The sequence below is a fragment of the Triturus cristatus genome, chromosome 6 (genome assembly GCF_964204655.1).
Source record: "Triturus cristatus chromosome 6, aTriCri1.1, whole genome shotgun sequence".
Classification (NCBI taxonomy): Eukaryota; Metazoa; Chordata; class Amphibia; order Caudata; family Salamandridae; genus Triturus; species Triturus cristatus.
Window position 1 is genome coordinate 1,329,927,468 of NC_140589.1, and position 17,405 is coordinate 1,329,944,872.

The 17,405-nt window shown below is 45.0% G+C and overlaps 1 protein-coding gene across 1 annotated transcript in view; it reads right to left on the bottom strand.

Annotated features, from left to right (window-relative positions):
- Positions 1-17,405, bottom strand: part of PYGB (glycogen phosphorylase B) — a 567,212-nt gene that overhangs the window by 261,661 nt on the left and 288,146 nt on the right. Inside the window, exon 5 of the mRNA XM_085612338.1 lies at positions 16,530-16,661. Within this exon, the coding sequence (XP_085468464.1) occupies positions 16,530-16,661 (132 nt within the window). The remainder of the gene's footprint in view (positions 1-16,529; positions 16,662-17,405) is intronic.

Sequence of the window (17,405 nt, forward strand, 5' to 3'; positions counted from 1 at the left end):
TTCAGAGTCTGATTATGACGCTCCACGAGACCTGCTGCCTCGGGATGCCGGACACAGTGGAATTTCCACTGATAGCCTAACAGGAGTGTAATGTGTTTCACTAGCTCGGATGAGAACGGCTGACCGTTATCTGAGTACACGATACGGGGCAAACCATACCGTGGGAAGAATTCAAGAACCAGCTGCTTGGCAGTGGTCGGAGCAGTGTAATCTGGGACTGGATATGCTTCTGTCCATCGGGAAAGTGCGCATACAACTACGAGGACATATTTGAATCCTCAACAACGTTCCATCTGGATATAATCCATCTGGAGGACTTCAAAAGGGTGATCGGGAGGTTGAAATCCACCTTGCTCTACAGGAATGCCTTTACCTGGGTTGAACTGACAACAAATCATGCAAGTACGCACTTTCTGTTTGGCTGCTGCTCGTAAGTGTTTATTGAACCAAATGTTTTGAATACTGTCTAGCATAGCTTTCTCTCCTAGATGCGCTGGACTATGTATTGTGTTAATGATAACTTGAACCATGGAGTCGGGGAGAAACCATGTAGATTTTCCCTTCGTCATCCATCCCTGATCTGTTTGGATCCCTCCTAGTTCAGTCCATTTCTTGATTTCCTCTGGTGTAGCATGTGTCTGTATGTCAATTACATCAAGGGCGGGATCCCTAACTGTCATGCAGTGTGTCGGTGTTGGAACTATTGTCTTTGTCAAGTCAGTTGCATGAGTCCGATTCTGCGCTGTTTGCTTAGCTGTTCGGTCTGCCAGGTCGTTACCCTGGGAAATGATATCGGTGACTTTTGTATGGGCCTTGCACTTCATGATAGATATCGCAGTAGGCAGATGTATTGCATCTAACAGAGCTTGAATGAGGGGACCGTGTTGAATGTTGGCACCGTGAGAAGTTAAATAACCTCTCTCTCGCCAGAGGACTCCGAAGTCGTGTACAACTCCGAATGCATAACGTGAATCTGTGTATATGTTAACTCTCTTATTTTTGGCTTGAATACAGGCTTGTGTCAGAGCGATGAGCTCTGCTGCTTGAGCTGACAAGGTGTCAATACAATTCGTTTCAATAACTTCGGCGTCTGTCGTGACTGCGTAAGCGGCCACTAACTCTCCTGTACTTGTTCTCATGCATGAACCATCCACATAAAGTGTCAGGTCTGGATCTGGTAATGGAATGTCTGTCAAGTCTTGTCTGGGTTTCGTCGTAATAGTAATGACTTCAATACAATCATGTGCCAATGGGTCTGTTCCACTTAATGGCAAAAGTGTGGCAGGATTTAATGTACTACAGCGTCTGATTTCTATGTGTGGCTGAAACAATGTCAATTCATAACCTGTCAGTCGTGCTATAGTCAAGTGCTGGGTCTGTGTTCGGTTTAAAAGAACTTCCACGGAATGTGGAACTTGCACTGTCAATTGATGTCCTAATACTATGGAATCGCTTTGTCTGATCGCTAAAGCTGTCGCTGCGACTGATTTCAAGCACGTAGGCAGAGCCTGGGCTACTGGATCTAATGTGCTAGAAAAGTAAGCACACGGTTTGTGTGAACCTGCTTGTTCCTGAGTGAGTACTGACAGGGCAGTACCTTCGCGTTCTGTGACAAAAAGTGTAAATGGCTTACTGTAACATGGTGTCGCTAAAACAGGTGCTTGACATAAGGCTTTCTTTAAGTCTTCAAAAGCTTGTGTATGTTCCTGAGTCCAAGGGAGGACAGTCGAAGTCGCTGCCTCCTGGGTTGTCAACTGAATGAGTGGCTTTACTAGAAATGCATATTGGGGAATCCATTGTCTACAGTACGAAGTGAGGCCTATGAAGGCCCGCACCTCCTTTTGTGTCTTGGGTGGTGACATGTTTACAATTAACTGGATGCGGTCAGGTGTGAGCTGTCTCCCCCCTTTGGACAGCAAGTGCCCAAGGTACACAACTTGCTGAACACAGAATTGCAGCTTCGAAGGGGACACCTTGTGCCCCTTGTCGGCCAGAAAATGTAAAACCGTCAGTGATGCTTTTTCACATTCGGGCTCGCTTCGGGCGGTGATCAGCAGATCATCGACATACTGAAGCAGGGCAGTGTTAACAGGCATGTGGAAACTGTCAAGTTGTCTTTTCAGTGCTTGGCTATAGATGCTGGGGCTTTCTGTGAATCCTTGAGGTGTGCGTGCAAATTTGAAGCTTCGTCCATTTAAACAGAATCCGAACAAATATTGGCTTTCCGGATCGATTGGGACGCTAAAGAAGGCGTTCTTGAGGTCAATTACAGTAAAGAACGTTGCTTCTGAATCAATAGCTGTCAATAATGAAGAGATATCTGGAACCACGGGATACTGTGGTACAATGCATTTATTCAATTCGCGCAGATCAATAATTAATCGATAAACTGGGGGTGCATTTGGATCAGTACGTTTAAGAATTGGAATGATAGGAGAATTACATACATTGGAGTCGGTTTCCACAACCACTCCTTGTGCAATGAGCTCGTCAATGATTTGCAGCAAAGCCACTACAGCATCTGGAGGTAACTTGTATTGTCGAATTCGTGGTAATACCACTCCTGCTTTGAGTGTGACTCGATATGGTGTAATGTGCATACAACCTACATCAGTGGGGCCTTGTGCCCATAAATGTGCAGGGACATTCTGTAACCGGCGATCCATGTCTCTCAATACGTAGTGATTTTTAAAGTCACGCAAAAATAGTCGTACCCCTTCCGGGGAACAACATATTACAGCTCCTAGAGCTTTCAGTGTCTTTATACCTAACAAGTTTTCTGGGCATGATTTTGTAAGCAATAAATCTGTAGTCCGTGTCAATGGACCAACTGCAAGAGGAAGAGGTTGCGATACTTCGTTAACAATAGGCTTTCCTGAAAATCCAAGGGAAACATTCTGTGAGCCTGAGAGGGGTGCCCCTGGAACCTCGTCGTGACTTATAGTTGTTCTGCTTGCCCCTGTATCAATTAAAAACTTTCTGTCTTTCCCTAATACTTGACTATGTACATAAGGACCCTCTTGATCTACAGGAACCTCAATAAGAGGCAAGCCAACCTCCCTCTCTAGGCTGTTTCATGTGTATCGCTGATAGTCGGGGTAGTCATTTTGTGCATACTGGTACATCTGTTGTGTCGTGTTTTGTGTTGTGGCAATAGGCTGTGGCTGCGGTACTGCTACGGTCTGTTGTGAAGCTTGCATAGGCTGTACATTCTGAGGTACTTGTGGTTGGATCTGATCCTATCTAGGTGGACGCGGTCTCTCCTTGGTTTTACCCGTAGAGATATTGTGTTTCAGAACTGCACAATCGTTTATATAATGACCTGGCTGTTTACAATAGTTGCATGTCCCTTTAACAGGAGCCGCTGAATTACTGGACTGTGTCGCACCCTTTTTATGACCGTCAGCTGGAACTGACTGAGCAACGAGCATTTTCATTTTCGTGTCTTTCATACGTCTTTGTTCGTGTTCTTGTTCTTCTCTAATTCTAGTCTGGTGGTACTGTAACATTTGTGAAGGGGTATTAGCTTGCCAAGTGCTCTCGACTTTCAATACTCTGTTCTTAACCTGGGGCAGGGAATTCTCGACTAATTTTGTTACAAAAAGATGTGGATATGAATCGCTACTTGCTTTCAGGCCGCTATTAATACCAAAACATTTTTCAAATCGGGAATAAAAATCACTAGTGTCTTCATCGGGTTTCTGTTTGCAGGCTGAGATTGCACCCCAGTCTTCCTTTTTCGTAGTTAATAAACGTGGCAATACTTGTACTAACAATCCTGGTAACGCTTTAGTTTTGTCCCCAAGCCCTAGGCCTGGAGTTCGGGTATTTTCTTCGTTTTCTAATGCCGCCCAATCAATCTTTTGCTCTCCCACCTCCCATTCTTTTTCTTTGAGTTTCTCGTAAATACCGGCAGGCAATAATACTTTTAATATTTTCATAATGTCAGGATAGGTATAATCACCCATGAGTAACATGTCTTTTATTTCACGGTGAAAACCTGCTGGATCTCTGTCATGGCTGGGCACTAATTTTTTCATTTCCAATAGTTCTATTTTAGTTATGGGCGTGTACACAAACACGCGTCTAAAAGTATTATTATCATTTTTAACTGGGTGCACTTCGCGTAAGGGATTCTGTCTGTCTATGTAATACATTTTTCTTTCCATGGAGGGAGCTGGATCAAGCTGTGGACACAGGAAGGCACTGTATCTGTGCCGATGTTCTAGAATTACTTTAATTAGATCGGTACCTAGACCTCTCCATTTCTTCATGAGTAGTTCTATCAGTATATCAGGTAGGGGACCAGGATCGGAGTGTTGGCTTTTATACACTATAAGGAGGTGTTGTATCATGTACATACCAGCTAAACGCTGTTCGTCTGGTGAAAGATTCAAAAACGTGTGTGCTAGCGCGTCATCACTATATTTATCAGAACTGTCAGCCCATTGTACTGCTGACCTGGCTAATTCTTGTTTATCCATAGAATCGAGTACATGGTACCCCATTCGTTCTTGGAGTATTTTATCAGTAGCCTGAAATAAGTGTTCAGGGGTCTTTGGATTTGACATGGCTGCTTGAAAAATTCTCTTACTTTCTGGACGTATCGGACGCATTGAATTATTAAAAGATCTTCCCTTACCTACATAAGCTATCATTTCTCTAGCTGGTAATTGTAATTGTCCTGTTGTCGTTTCTGGTTGTTCCTCCTCCTCCGAGGATTCAGTCTTATCTGCATCTATTTCTCTTTCAGGCTGTTCTCTTTCACGTATTTGTTCTACTGTTTTTCGGATCCTTCGGTACATATTTTCTATACTATTCTGTTTATCATGTTTTCCGTCTGCTATATTCTGACCCCATTTGTTAAGTTTTTTCATTTCTTCCGGGTCTACACCAGGCCTATCTCTGTTTCTTATCAAGCAGTTTATGAAGAAGCGTAACAACAGTTTTTGCGTGTCCACTTTCTGGTATGCCATGGCCTCGCCAATACTTTCAGGACCTTGCCCTGTTTGGAAAAAGTGATATATTTTGTCTAGATGATCAATCATTCCTGGTAGTATCATTAAATAGTTCGCAACTCGTCGTAGACGTACTGATGATAGCATCATTCTGTCGTCTTTACCGGGTACTGGATCATATCTACAGTCTGTAAGAGGCTCTTTAAGTATGTCGTAATTCGCTGTTTGAGGTGTACGTTGGTGTGCTAAATCCCTATAAGTCCATCGATGTGTTGGTGGTGGCGTATGAAAACCTCCTGTCGCACCTCCTGAGGTGCCAGGTCCAAAAGGATTTGTTGGGTGTAAGGTAGGGAGAATAGGTGCAGGAAGGAGTGGAGGAACAGGCGGAAGGTTTGGAACGGGAGGAGTAGTATGTTGCTGCAGAGGTGGGGGCAGATTATCTCGGGGTCGAGCGCCGTTAGCAGGTGGTGTGCGTGGCGGCGGAACATTAACATATTCGGGGGCTGCATCGTCTAAATAGGAAGAAAGGAAAATGTCCTTTGCGGTCTTGTGGGGCAATTTGGTCGGAAGCAATGGAGGTGGCAGATCTTTTGGTACTTCCAGGGTGGCCTTAGGTAAACCCTCGGCCAGAAGAGGATACATACCATTCATAGAAGTGTTTCGTTGTCTGTCTACTTGTTCTGCTTTTACTCGGATACCTTCCTCAACTAATACGTTTTCTCGGGCTTTGTCTGAATCCTCCCTACTTTTCTCTTCTTTTCTGAGCGCTTTCTCTGTGCGTCTATGCGATTCTTTACGCCATAATTCAATGGCATCTTTCTGTGACTGTCTGGCTTTCTTTTTCCATAATGCTTCTTCTACTCTCATGATGCAATCTGCATCCCATGTCCCAGCAGCGGGCCATCTCTGATTCTCTGCTAAATCCTTGGTGTAGTCCACCCACAAATCGAGATATAATACGGCATCTAGGCCATGTTTATGGTACATAAAGTACCCTGGAGTGTCCCTAGGTGGAATGGGAACGGCTTCCTCGAGTATCCCTTTTCTAGTTTTCATCTGTCTTAATTTTGAGAATAACGGCATCTTAAACCTTGCTACTTGATTCTTACTCGGACTTGAACACAATTAATACAATAAACACAGTAATGAAGATCGAACAATCACTCATACCACGACATTTAAAACACATTAAAACATTTTAAATCGAACAACGATAATTTAGAATAAAACTAGCTAACTGCATAATACTGGATGTACTGCTAAACAGTACAGATACACCGCTAAAACAGTGCAGACCAGGTCTGTGTACCCAAACCCGTCTTGACCGGCACAAACTAATGCGCACGTCTAGATGCGTCCCCAGCAACGGTACTCACCGGGAAGCACGGAACGGAAGGCCTCGGAAACTCTGAACTGGACTGGACCGGACTGGACTCGACTCGACTCATGACGTAGGTACTTCGGAACTTCGGGACCTGGTGGGCCTCTGCATACCTCGGATCTTGCTCTCTCAGCTAGGCTCTGGTCGGGATCCTCCGCACTCCTCACCGCCTCGTCTGGGTGTTGATCGCAGCCTCAGTCACCTCCGTTGGCCTGAGGGAGGTACAGGAAATCCTGCGGGTACGCGTAGTTGTCCGTCCGGCTGTGGCAGGGGACCGGGTCTGCAACGCACCTCCGGCGCGTGGGGTGGGGGAGGAGTCCCTGTTCGGGCGCCAATTATGTGGTAAATTTTAAATTACCTGTACTTAATTTATGCGGTAAAGTTCAATAAGGATAACTCAGAATAAAATAAGAGGCAGAATCCGTGATATTTGAGGTTTTAAAAGGGGTTTTATTCCTTACAAAGGAATTGGTTCAAACCAGGCAATCGGATTCCGTCACCACGAAGGTTCGGGAAGGGATCGAGCATACTTTATTGACAGGTTATCATATATATAGTCAATGCATTACAGTAAAGGCAGATGCAGGAGGCGTAACAGCTGAGAGGAGAGATAAGAATACACATACGTAATGAAAAAGGCGTTACAATAGGCGTGCATAAGGGCGTGTACTAGAAACGTCATTATGAGGATGTCACAGGTGGGTGGATCCATAAGAGAATCCTGCAATGTCAGCAGAAATACATGGCAGAGATGCGCGTGCAGCAGCATGACGTGTGATTGACGTGTAACTGGAGGGTGAAGGGGACTTGACATTTAGCCCTACATGAGGAGACAGAAGTCTGGGATGTCAGAACAACCTAATCCCAAATCGTATCTAATATCTTGTGTTTAAGGAACTGTATTATCTGGAAGGAAAGGTCTCTCGGGCAGAGGCTATTCTATACTGGCTGCTAGTGCGTGTATAAGCGTCTACGTGTCTACATGAGATGCGAGGGAGCATGGGCCTACCATGGTAACAGGAGCTATGAATTACTTGCACGGAGACAGTAAGGCCGGGCCCTTTGCTCTGCAGCTGGAAGGGTGTTTACCTAAACTACTAGACAGGAATGTATTTTTTCGAGGAGCGGAGCAGATAACTTGAAGGCAAAATACAGTCTTGGCAGGCAACAGGCCGAACCAGGCACCGTTAGCCGCGCAGGGAGTAAGACAAAGGTCATGGATACAGATGCAGGTCCAGGCTGGAGCATTCAGAGGCAGAAGGCAGGAAAAGGCTCGATGGCAGAATTCAGGGCCTAACTCGCCAGAGCTGAAAAACGTGAAAGGTGCACCATATAAAGACGGTGGCAAGGCATACTTAGGAACGGAATATTCGACCCATTCATGGTGGATCTGAAAGAGGACATGTTAACGTTGGACGCACATGTATTTGCGTCTTCATAGCTGGAAGTGGAGGGAACATACATGTACTTGTAGCACGTACATGGAGCCATTGGGGTCTAAGATAGGGGACACAATTGATCATAAAAATTCATATTTCCTCAGTACAGTCCAGCCCGAACTGCCAAGCCAGGTCCTCCCTGGACTGGAAACAAGCATCCTAGGACCGGTTTCGGGGTTTCACCCCTCTTCAGCCAGGATAGCTTGATTCCAGTGGCATGGAGAGCACGGGACCCACGTCTGGGCATACCCTTCCCACTCGGGGTGACAAATGCAAAAACAACAATTGATGGACAGAATGCAGAACAATGTCATACATTCACCCCAGTACAAAGATCTGGGCCTAAATCCATCGTTTTTTTGCTCACCATGCCGTTCCAGTTTGAACCCAGCCATATGCAAATCAGTCTTGACCCTGTGCCTCATGGGTACAGTCCAGCCCGAACTGCCAAGCCAGGTCCTCCCTGGACTGGAAACAAGCATCCTAGGACCGGTTTCGGGGTTTCACCCCTCTTCAGCCAGGATAGCTTGATTCCAGTGGCATGGAGAGCACGGGACCCACGTCTGGGCATACCCTTCCCACTCGGTCCAGGGAAGACATGGCTTGGCAGTTCGGGCTGGACTGTTCCCATGAGGCACATGGTCAGACTGATTTGCATATGGTTATGTCTGAACTGGGGTGGCAGAGTGGGCTAAAGAACGGTGATGGATTAAACCCAGATCAGTTGACTGGGGGTGAGTGTTTGCAATGTTCAACACTCTGTCCATCATTTCCTTTGGTTTTTGCACTGTTTAAATGGGGCCAGCTGATCTATGGCTGTTCTTACTGTGGAATTATAATGGGCCAAGCTTTCCCTTCAGTGGGCTACCTCTCACATTAGGTACCTGGGGTTGTTGATCGCTCCTATGATAGCTGAAACGGCGACCCTTAACTACTGCGCACTACTCCAACTAACGCGGGCCAAACTACGGTGCTGGAGGCAACTCACCATCTCCTGGTTGGGGAGGATTGTGGCATTGAAAATGGCAATTCTTCCTAAAATTCTATACCTCTTTCAAACACTCCCGCTGGACCCCCCACCAGACTCCATCCGGTCTCTCCAAACTGATGAAAACCACTTCATATGGGTCAGCAAACGCCCTAGACTTAACAGAGACCTGGGTTACAGACCCCCCATTGCGGCAGGATTGGGAGTACCTGACCTGGTCCGATACTTCCAGGCCTCACAACTACGAGCCTTTGTTGAATGATCGCAGGCCGAAAAACGGTGGTTGTTCATGGAAAAGGCATTAGCTGGTCAACCCTTATGGAGAGCACCCATCCTCCTAAAGAAGCGCTCGCCCCTAACCTATATTTGTCATCAATCGCTCGGCCTGCATTAACAACATGGGACAAAGAGCCAACATGCAGACAGCTCACATCCTTCCCCTCTCCACTAACTCCTATAGTTGGGAACCCCAACTTTACCCCGGCACTCACAGATCCTAGCTTGTCTCTATGGTCTCAACAAGGGTGTAGATCGGTAGGACACCTATTCGATAAGGAAGGCTTCTTCCCGTTCGACTACCTTTGTCAAGATTTTAGCTTTCCCGAAAGCAAGAGATGGCACTACACTCAAATATGTCACTGGGTGATGCAACCGACAGTTAGACCAGGCGCTCAGCGCCTCCTTACACAATTTGAGCATTGGTTGTTATCTACTACAACAAATGTATGCCTTATCACACACCTCTATAAGCTCTTGACACGAGAACGCCTACAAACAAAATCACCAGGTCAGAGGCGGTGGGAGTCTGAGATTGGGAGGGAGGTGACCCCCAAAGAGCGGGATGAAATTTACTATCGGGCCCGACACACGACTCGTAATATTCCGGGGATTGAGACAGCCAGGAAAATCACAATGTATTGGTACCTTACCTCCAGGAGATTGCATAAATTTGCTCCATCCAAAACTGTTGGCGCCAATGTGGTGCTATAGGCACACTAACACATATACTATGGGATTGCCCTACATTAACCACATATTGGTCCCAGGTTCTGGATGACATTGATACTCACCTGGATACTGAACTCCCTACATTCCTGGCTTACATCCTTTTAGGGCTCCCTAACATGCTTACTTTGCCTCTGAGATCCCACAGAGGCAGAGAGATAGGCCTAGCACTATTAACAGCAATACAGGACATTCTCATACACTGGGGTACTCAAACCGCCCCCCCCACAACATACCTGGGTTGGTTGCAGAGGCTGTGGTATATTATGAGGATGGAGAGTATCAGTCTTGCTCTGAAAGAGCAAAACTCGGCATTCCCTATAATGTGGAGGTCCTTCTTGTCTTTACTGTCGACAGAATTTCGAGAACTGACCTGTCCTAAATATCTCCGCCTTCTCCGCTTATCCGATCCAGACAGAGCAACAACATAGAAGGTTCAATGAGATGGAGAGACTGGGAGTCAGGGCTCGCTTTTATATGTTTCCCATCATGAGTCATCTTCCCTTCTCCTTTTTTTTGCCATAACCAGGTCCGGAAGGGTTGGGTGGGGGGTTGGAGGAGTTTTTGTTTGTGAGATTCTAATTTATTGCTATTGTCTGAAGGTGGTTGTCCCACAAATTGCATATGATGTCTTTTTGTTTTGAAATTAATAAAGAAATTCTAAAACTAAAATTTAAAAAAAAACACGTAGTTTTAATGTGAGATTTTCTCATTTCAATTAAGGCCACTCATTGTCCACACTATATTCTGTGTCTGAGGATACTAAACTAATTTTTAGCCTCCAATTTCAAATTCCTTCACATTCACAGAAAGTTTCAACATTTTCAATGTTTTGCTTCTTTATTTATATACACTTTAATAATCTGTTAATATTGTTTCATTTTCTAAGCAGTCGCGGATACCCATAGCAGACTTCGCTTACCCACAGGTTAAGAACCACCGGCATTTAGCATTCCCTGTTAGTCAGGCCCGAGGCCATGCCAGTGTCTCATGGGCCCTAGTGCAAGGAAGGAAATGAGCCAACTGGGTGCTGTCTGAACTATAAGTAAGGCTCCCGTTATCCATGTTTACTGATTTTTACAGATAAATACAGAGAGAAAACAATGTGTTTCCTGTCTGTATTTATTTTTTAAAAGTGGAAAAGTACTGAAAAGGGTGCTTCCTGTGAGAGACTCTCCATGCTGTCTTTCATGAATTCTAGGCAACAGCTAAGCAGATAGGCAGCATGGAGAATCAAAAAACAGATGAGATTTCCCTAAATACAGGCATATGTTAACATATATTTGTAGTATAACACTAATAGCTAGTTGTGAGTGTAGTCTTTTGTTATATGTGACTGCTTAATTGCGTCACTGCTAAAACGTGACAGACATCCATGTATTAGTGCATTTCTAAGAGTTAAATAAACGTGGAAATATACCCTTTTACAACTCCATTTATTCTCAAAACACAAAATAAATATGGATAATATCAATAAGATGACCAAAAAATAAACATGGATAAATACAGACAGAAAGGTTAAAAAGATACATACCATGAAACCAGGAGCCCTAGTGATAAAATACAGCAATAATCAGGGTTCAGTGGGCCCCTCGGACGTCTGGGCACTGGTGTCATGCACCTGCCCCACCAATGGAAGCTATGCACCTGTCTCCTTGAAGCTTCCTGATGACACAAGTTTATTCTTTTTGAGTGAACTGGCAAGGGAGTTACCAGCTGAGAGGCGAAGTATGTGCTTTAAAAGGAAACCTATAAATAAATCTGGGTATTACTACGAACTATATTTGGGAACACTTTATCTTAAACATTTTTTCACATTTTGTAGCAGTCTATTATACAGAGTGTAATGCAAGTTTAAATTAATGGCTTACATATTCGCTGTGCTTTCTGTGAGAGGCAAGGACCTCCTAGCACTAAAAATACCCAAGTCACTATTCTCCAGTGCACCAACCAGAGTTCAATTATGCGGCTCTCTGGTTATACACACAGAACCTCTGCAGTGCATTGACTGATAAAGGTTTCATAATGCACGATAGTCAATTTCTCTCTGATTTACTCAACTCGCATTTATTTTTAATTTAGGCTGTGCCTTATTTTATATATGTAGTTCAATAAAGGAGAAAGACAAAAAGAAATTAAGGAATATTTTATTTTTTTAGCCATGCCTTTTACCCTGCCCCCAAGCTCACTCACCCCGTCCACTTTGTGCACAGCATCCCAGTTCCCATACGTTTTTTAATGCATTTCGACTACTGGTTTGGAGGTAGAAGTGTCCCCCGCACCTGAAGTACCTTTGACATCTTGACAAAACTGGTGCTTTAGGCTAAATATGTTTGATGCGGTGAAAACAAACCCGTTGGATCCAACTCAAGAAGTGCTCATTCATTGCATGCTTCCAATCAAGATGGCAACTGAAACTATTTTTGACCATTAGAAAAAATAATGCCAGTCAGACGATTTACCTGGACACGAGGACCAGGGCAGCGGTAAATACTATAGAACAATGGGCAAAAGCAGTGGGGGCTGCCAGCTATGTGGAGTGATGGGCTGGGCAAACTGTTGCTGAAAATACATCACACAAAAAAACAAGCATTTGCAATGCAATAGGTCTCGCAGTTCCGCGAGTCTAAGCTATTGGCATTGTAAATTACAATGCCTTTTATTCATGTTTTTAAAAAGAAAACAAAAATAAAAGGCATTTTTATTTGCAATGCCAATAGCTCAAACTCATGTCAATGCGAGACCTATTGCATTGTAAATGCTTTTTTACCATCTGTTCCCGGAAACGTCCGTATAATTTGTATATACACAGGTCAAATTAAACAGTGTTACGTTCTCATGTGTTCCACTGCAGAATTAGCAGAAAGCAATTTAGTTAACACAGATGGTACTGTGTGTAAAAGTTGCATAATTCCCGTTAGTGCTTTAATGCCTGTGTATTCTATGTTGGTGAAGGCAGTCATGTCATTTTGTTCCCCTTGTTCAATACTACATTTTAACCCTACTTCTATGTTTGTGAAATGTGCCAGTTTTTGGTTTTCAAACTCTGGTCACTAACATTGGCATCATGACAGATGAGTGGTCTAAAACTAGTTAAATCGAGATTGGTATCTGGGTACATAGGCCTTATGTGTCTGCTTATAAAACAAGCATTGGCAAATAGGTTTTGCCTACGCAGAGCTATTGACTTTGTCAATGTCTTTTCACCATGTTGACAGCAAGGTGGAGTAGAGTGGGGTGGCGCAGCAGCAGGCAGAGAGGCGTGGCAGGGAGTAGAGTAGATTAGAGTGGAATGGCGTAAAGTGGCCTCAAGTAGTAGAGTGACCTAGCGTAGTAGAGTGGCAACAACTGGCCTAGCGTAGTAGAGTGGCCGAGCCGGGTAGAGTTGCGTAGAGTGGCCTAGCCTAGTAGAGTTGTGTAGAGTGGCCTAGCCTAGTAGAGTTGCGTAGAGTGGCCTAGCCTAGCAGAGTGGCCTAGCCTAGCAGAGTGGCCTAGCCTAGCAGAGTGGCCTAGCCTAGCAGTGTGGCGCATAGAGTGCCTATAAAGCTAACAATATTAAGTTTTTCACGTACACTATGGCTTCAGACAGCCACAGTGAAATAAGGTGCTAACAGAGCAGTGCACGGATCGGGAATAGTGTGTGAAAAGGGTAACGGTGATGTGTCAAATGTGCACAAGCTGGATTCTAATTCAAAATAAGCAACATTCCGTCAACAGTCATGGTCTCTCAGGAAATACGTTTCTGGGTTCATTCAACTAGGGGAAAATTGTCAACATTTCGACCCTTGTGACCAGCAGTCCATTGATTTCATCGACTACATTAGGGCTAGGGAAGAGAGAGGGGAGTGGATAGAGTTCATTTCTGCTGTCCCTCTGCATATCTAGACTGACGATATCAATTGGAAGTACTTAACATATCAGGTCATATGATCCAAGGAGAGTTCTGGCGACAATCAACAGAGGGATGAAAAAACACTTGTCTGTGGTGTGGGAGGAATAAAATCATCTAGAATATGCAAATCAATTGTGTACAACCATTCATCACGATGCAACGGAGGTCCTTGCCAGCAGCGTAGAGGGTAAAAGATTAACCATATGACTATTTTTTTCTACCCCACTGCAGAGTCTATCTAGCCAATTACTCTCCTGGGACCAGATGTCCTGATGTGAGCAGCACCCCCATACCATTCAGTCTTTATCGTAGCGTCACGCTACGTGGCTCTAGTCTTGAAACTTTTAGAAACCGACTTTGAAAGAGGCCTGTCACTGCTATTGGCTTGGCCACGAGCCGTTCACACAATGCATGGAAGTGGGAAATGTATAGGAGATCTTAACCTTTTCTCCAGGGTTACGTTAAATCCTTAACTAAAAAGCCATTAGAAGCCCAACAAAGAACGTAAAATCAAAGAAAATATGTCAGAACATGGGCTCTTCAGCTTCACTAAGAAGCAAACATAGGGTAAAGCCAAAATCCAGTTAATCGTTTTCTCTATGGAGGTCGTGGAAAATATTTAAATGCTTGGAAATCTGTAGTAAGCATTATATTCAAATAACATCGTTCATGTTTGCTACAATGCAAAACCTGTCACCATATGCAACAATTCAACCTTGACAAACACTATTTTGTTAGACAATTCCCTAACATTCAGAGTTCTCCCACAAAAGTAGCCAATCGAAACTCCAGAACTATACAATAAACCCACTTTGTTCAAGGAGGCATTTCTATGCCTTTCTATTGGCTGAAGGCGCTACATAAATGCTGATAACATATCAACACTGTGGCACACACTCCTTTATAATACACCGTTCCCATGTGCCCTCCTCCCCACACAAGAGCTCGGCGTGTGTTCCCCCTTGGGCTCCTTGCTGGAGTGGAGCACATGTGTTACCTGAAACTACACACGACCACACGCTGATGCTGCTGCCTCGTCCCAGCAGATCACATTAGTAGGCCGCAGGCTCGCTGTGAGCACCCGAGCCTGTCTCCCCCAAGCCTTGGCTCCTCCCTGGGCCCTTTGTTGCCTTGAACAGCTGCATTAGCTTTTCCGCTGCTGTAAAAAGGGAAATGTGCTGCTGTTGCTGCCGCCGAGTCCTGACATTGGTTCCTCACAACTCGTGCCTTTGACGGGCCAAGTTCAGAGACTCGCGGCTCTCCCAGCAGCATCATGGAAACCAAGACACTCCCTAACTTCTGCTAACAGCATCTCTCTCAATCCACGGACAGCGGAGTGCGGGTAGGGGGAGAGGGGTGCGAAAATACACTGAGTGTAGGTGGGGGAGGGGTGTGCGAAAATTCACGGACAACGGATTGCGGTCGGGGCATGTAAAAAACCACGGACAACGGAATGCGGGCGGGTGGAGGTGGGTGCGAAAGAGTTAACCTCCTCAAGAATATGACCTGTCATGTTTTATTCCTGCAACACATCTCTGCTCAAACGCAAAGTCTCGACAGTGTGTTCTCCATGAGAACCCTAAACATGATTTATGAACTCTTGCGGTCTCGGTAATCTCATCGGTGTAATGGAATTATATATATTTGAAATCCCCGCAGCCTGTTTATTATGTATTTAAACTCCTCTGACAGAGGAAAAGCTAAATAAAATGCGCGTCAGCCCTGGTTGACTTTTGTGGATCTCTCTTCTGATTAGACAAACAGATGCCGGGCTGCAAAATGAACAAGCGCTCGCCATGACGTTTTCGTTTGGCTTTTTCTGCCGTCCCACTTTGACGGTCTCACCTGCTAAAAGGTTTCTTATCTTTATGGGGCCATTTGTTTGGCCCCATAAAGATAGGAAACCTTTTACTTCAGAAGGAAAGCAGGCGAGGCCGTCCAAGTGGCCGGCAGAAAAAGCAGAGCGAAAACGTCACCAACAGCTCTTTCCCAATGGCTGGCCGCCGTTTAGCATAAACGGTGACGCCGGCCAATGGGAAAGAGGGGCGGGGCTTAAAGCCCTTTACTGAAAAATCCCCAAAACATTAAATCTGGCCAGCGAGACTGCGCATGTGCGCAGCCTACACTAGCGAGACCTAAAAAGAAAAGAAAACACTTACCTGGCTGCAATCCTCGCTACGGTCCCGATCTTCTTCTCTCCTGCCGCATGGGCCCAGCCAACTCCTTTAACCAATCCTGGAGCTGCTCTCATGCTGTGAAAGCAGTGCCAGGATTGAGTGTAGCAGGCTGGCTGGACCCTCCTTCATGCCCTGTAGACCTATGCTTGGCCTCCACCCTGCTGTCTTAAGACAACTGGGTGGAGAGCTTCAAAGTGGGCATGTGACTTTGGCCAGAGCAGACGGCCGGCCAAAGTGACATACACACTTCCAGCCTGCCACTGCTCGTGTGCTCTGCTGCGACGCTTCCCCGCTCAAGTGAGAAACCGCTGCTGCGCAAAAATCACAAGAGGGTTATTTTTGCTCAGAAAAATCTGCTGTTTAAAAGCACGGCAATGACGATCAAAGTATTTTCAAAAGATAATACACTTTCAGTACCAGCAAGCTGCCCATGCGATGTCGTTTGAATTGATTAGCTAACCTGAAGAATTGCCTTTTTAACAATGCTTTACAAATCGCTGCTTATTACTATGGGATGATGGATAACAAGACCCGGTAGCTTCTCTTGCCCATAAAAAAATCTTTAGGAAACGAAGAAGAGTAAGAATCTTAGCAAGATTCTTAGCATTGGCTAATTGTCTGAAAACAAAGTACAGAAAAAAGAAATTTGAGATATGAACATTAATTTGACCATGGTCTCAGGAGAATACCTGTGTATCAATCCACTTGGCGCCTTCTGGGGAATGCTCCACTCGCCCATAGAAATGCACCGGAAGCATGTACTCAGGGCGGGCTTTTTCCCAGGGATTGCCGTAACGCAACCAGTCGTCAGCCTCTTCGACCTAATGATAGAGCAGAAAAAAAAGGTTATAGCAAAGCGCCTGGCACTATCATTCATTTAGGGTTTTACTTTCACCTGAAAAGAATTGTGCACTGTGTGGATATATGTAGTGCTCAGTGTCTGACTTTAAGGAGGCAGAACAGCACATCCGGGCAACAGGAAATCGGACCGACCTTTAAAGAGATGCTTCCACGGGGACATCCAGCTGCCAGAGACATCTCTCTTCCCCATTTGGTCAACCATGGTGTGGTGCTATCTCCATCAAATATGTTGAGGGTCCCAGTTAAAGACCACCATGGACTGTAGTGCAGATTTTTAAAGGTCAGATTGTCCCCAGCATGTCAAAGAGACAAGATGTGTGGACATTGCTTAGAAATGGGCAGCAAATCTCACCATCTAACAGGAGGAATTTCAACTAAAAGGCACAAATTTGCCACTCCACACAAAAATTGTTCTCTTTTCACGGTAGAAGCAGCCCCTGTGGAAAGGAAACTTGCACCCCAATAAGGAGAAATCAAAATGCAGCAGCATTCCTACAGTTACCGTGGCAGAGAACATACATCTGCCACACAGGCAGATAGATATTATTTTGGCAAAACTCTAAATCTGTCTGCACATATCCTTTTGGGCATTTGTATAATTCTGGTCAGGGGTATGAATTGCAAAACAAATGCAATTACTTTGCAACACAATCAGTGACAATTAATGAATATTTGTCCACTTGCAAGAGTGGTGGGAGAACATA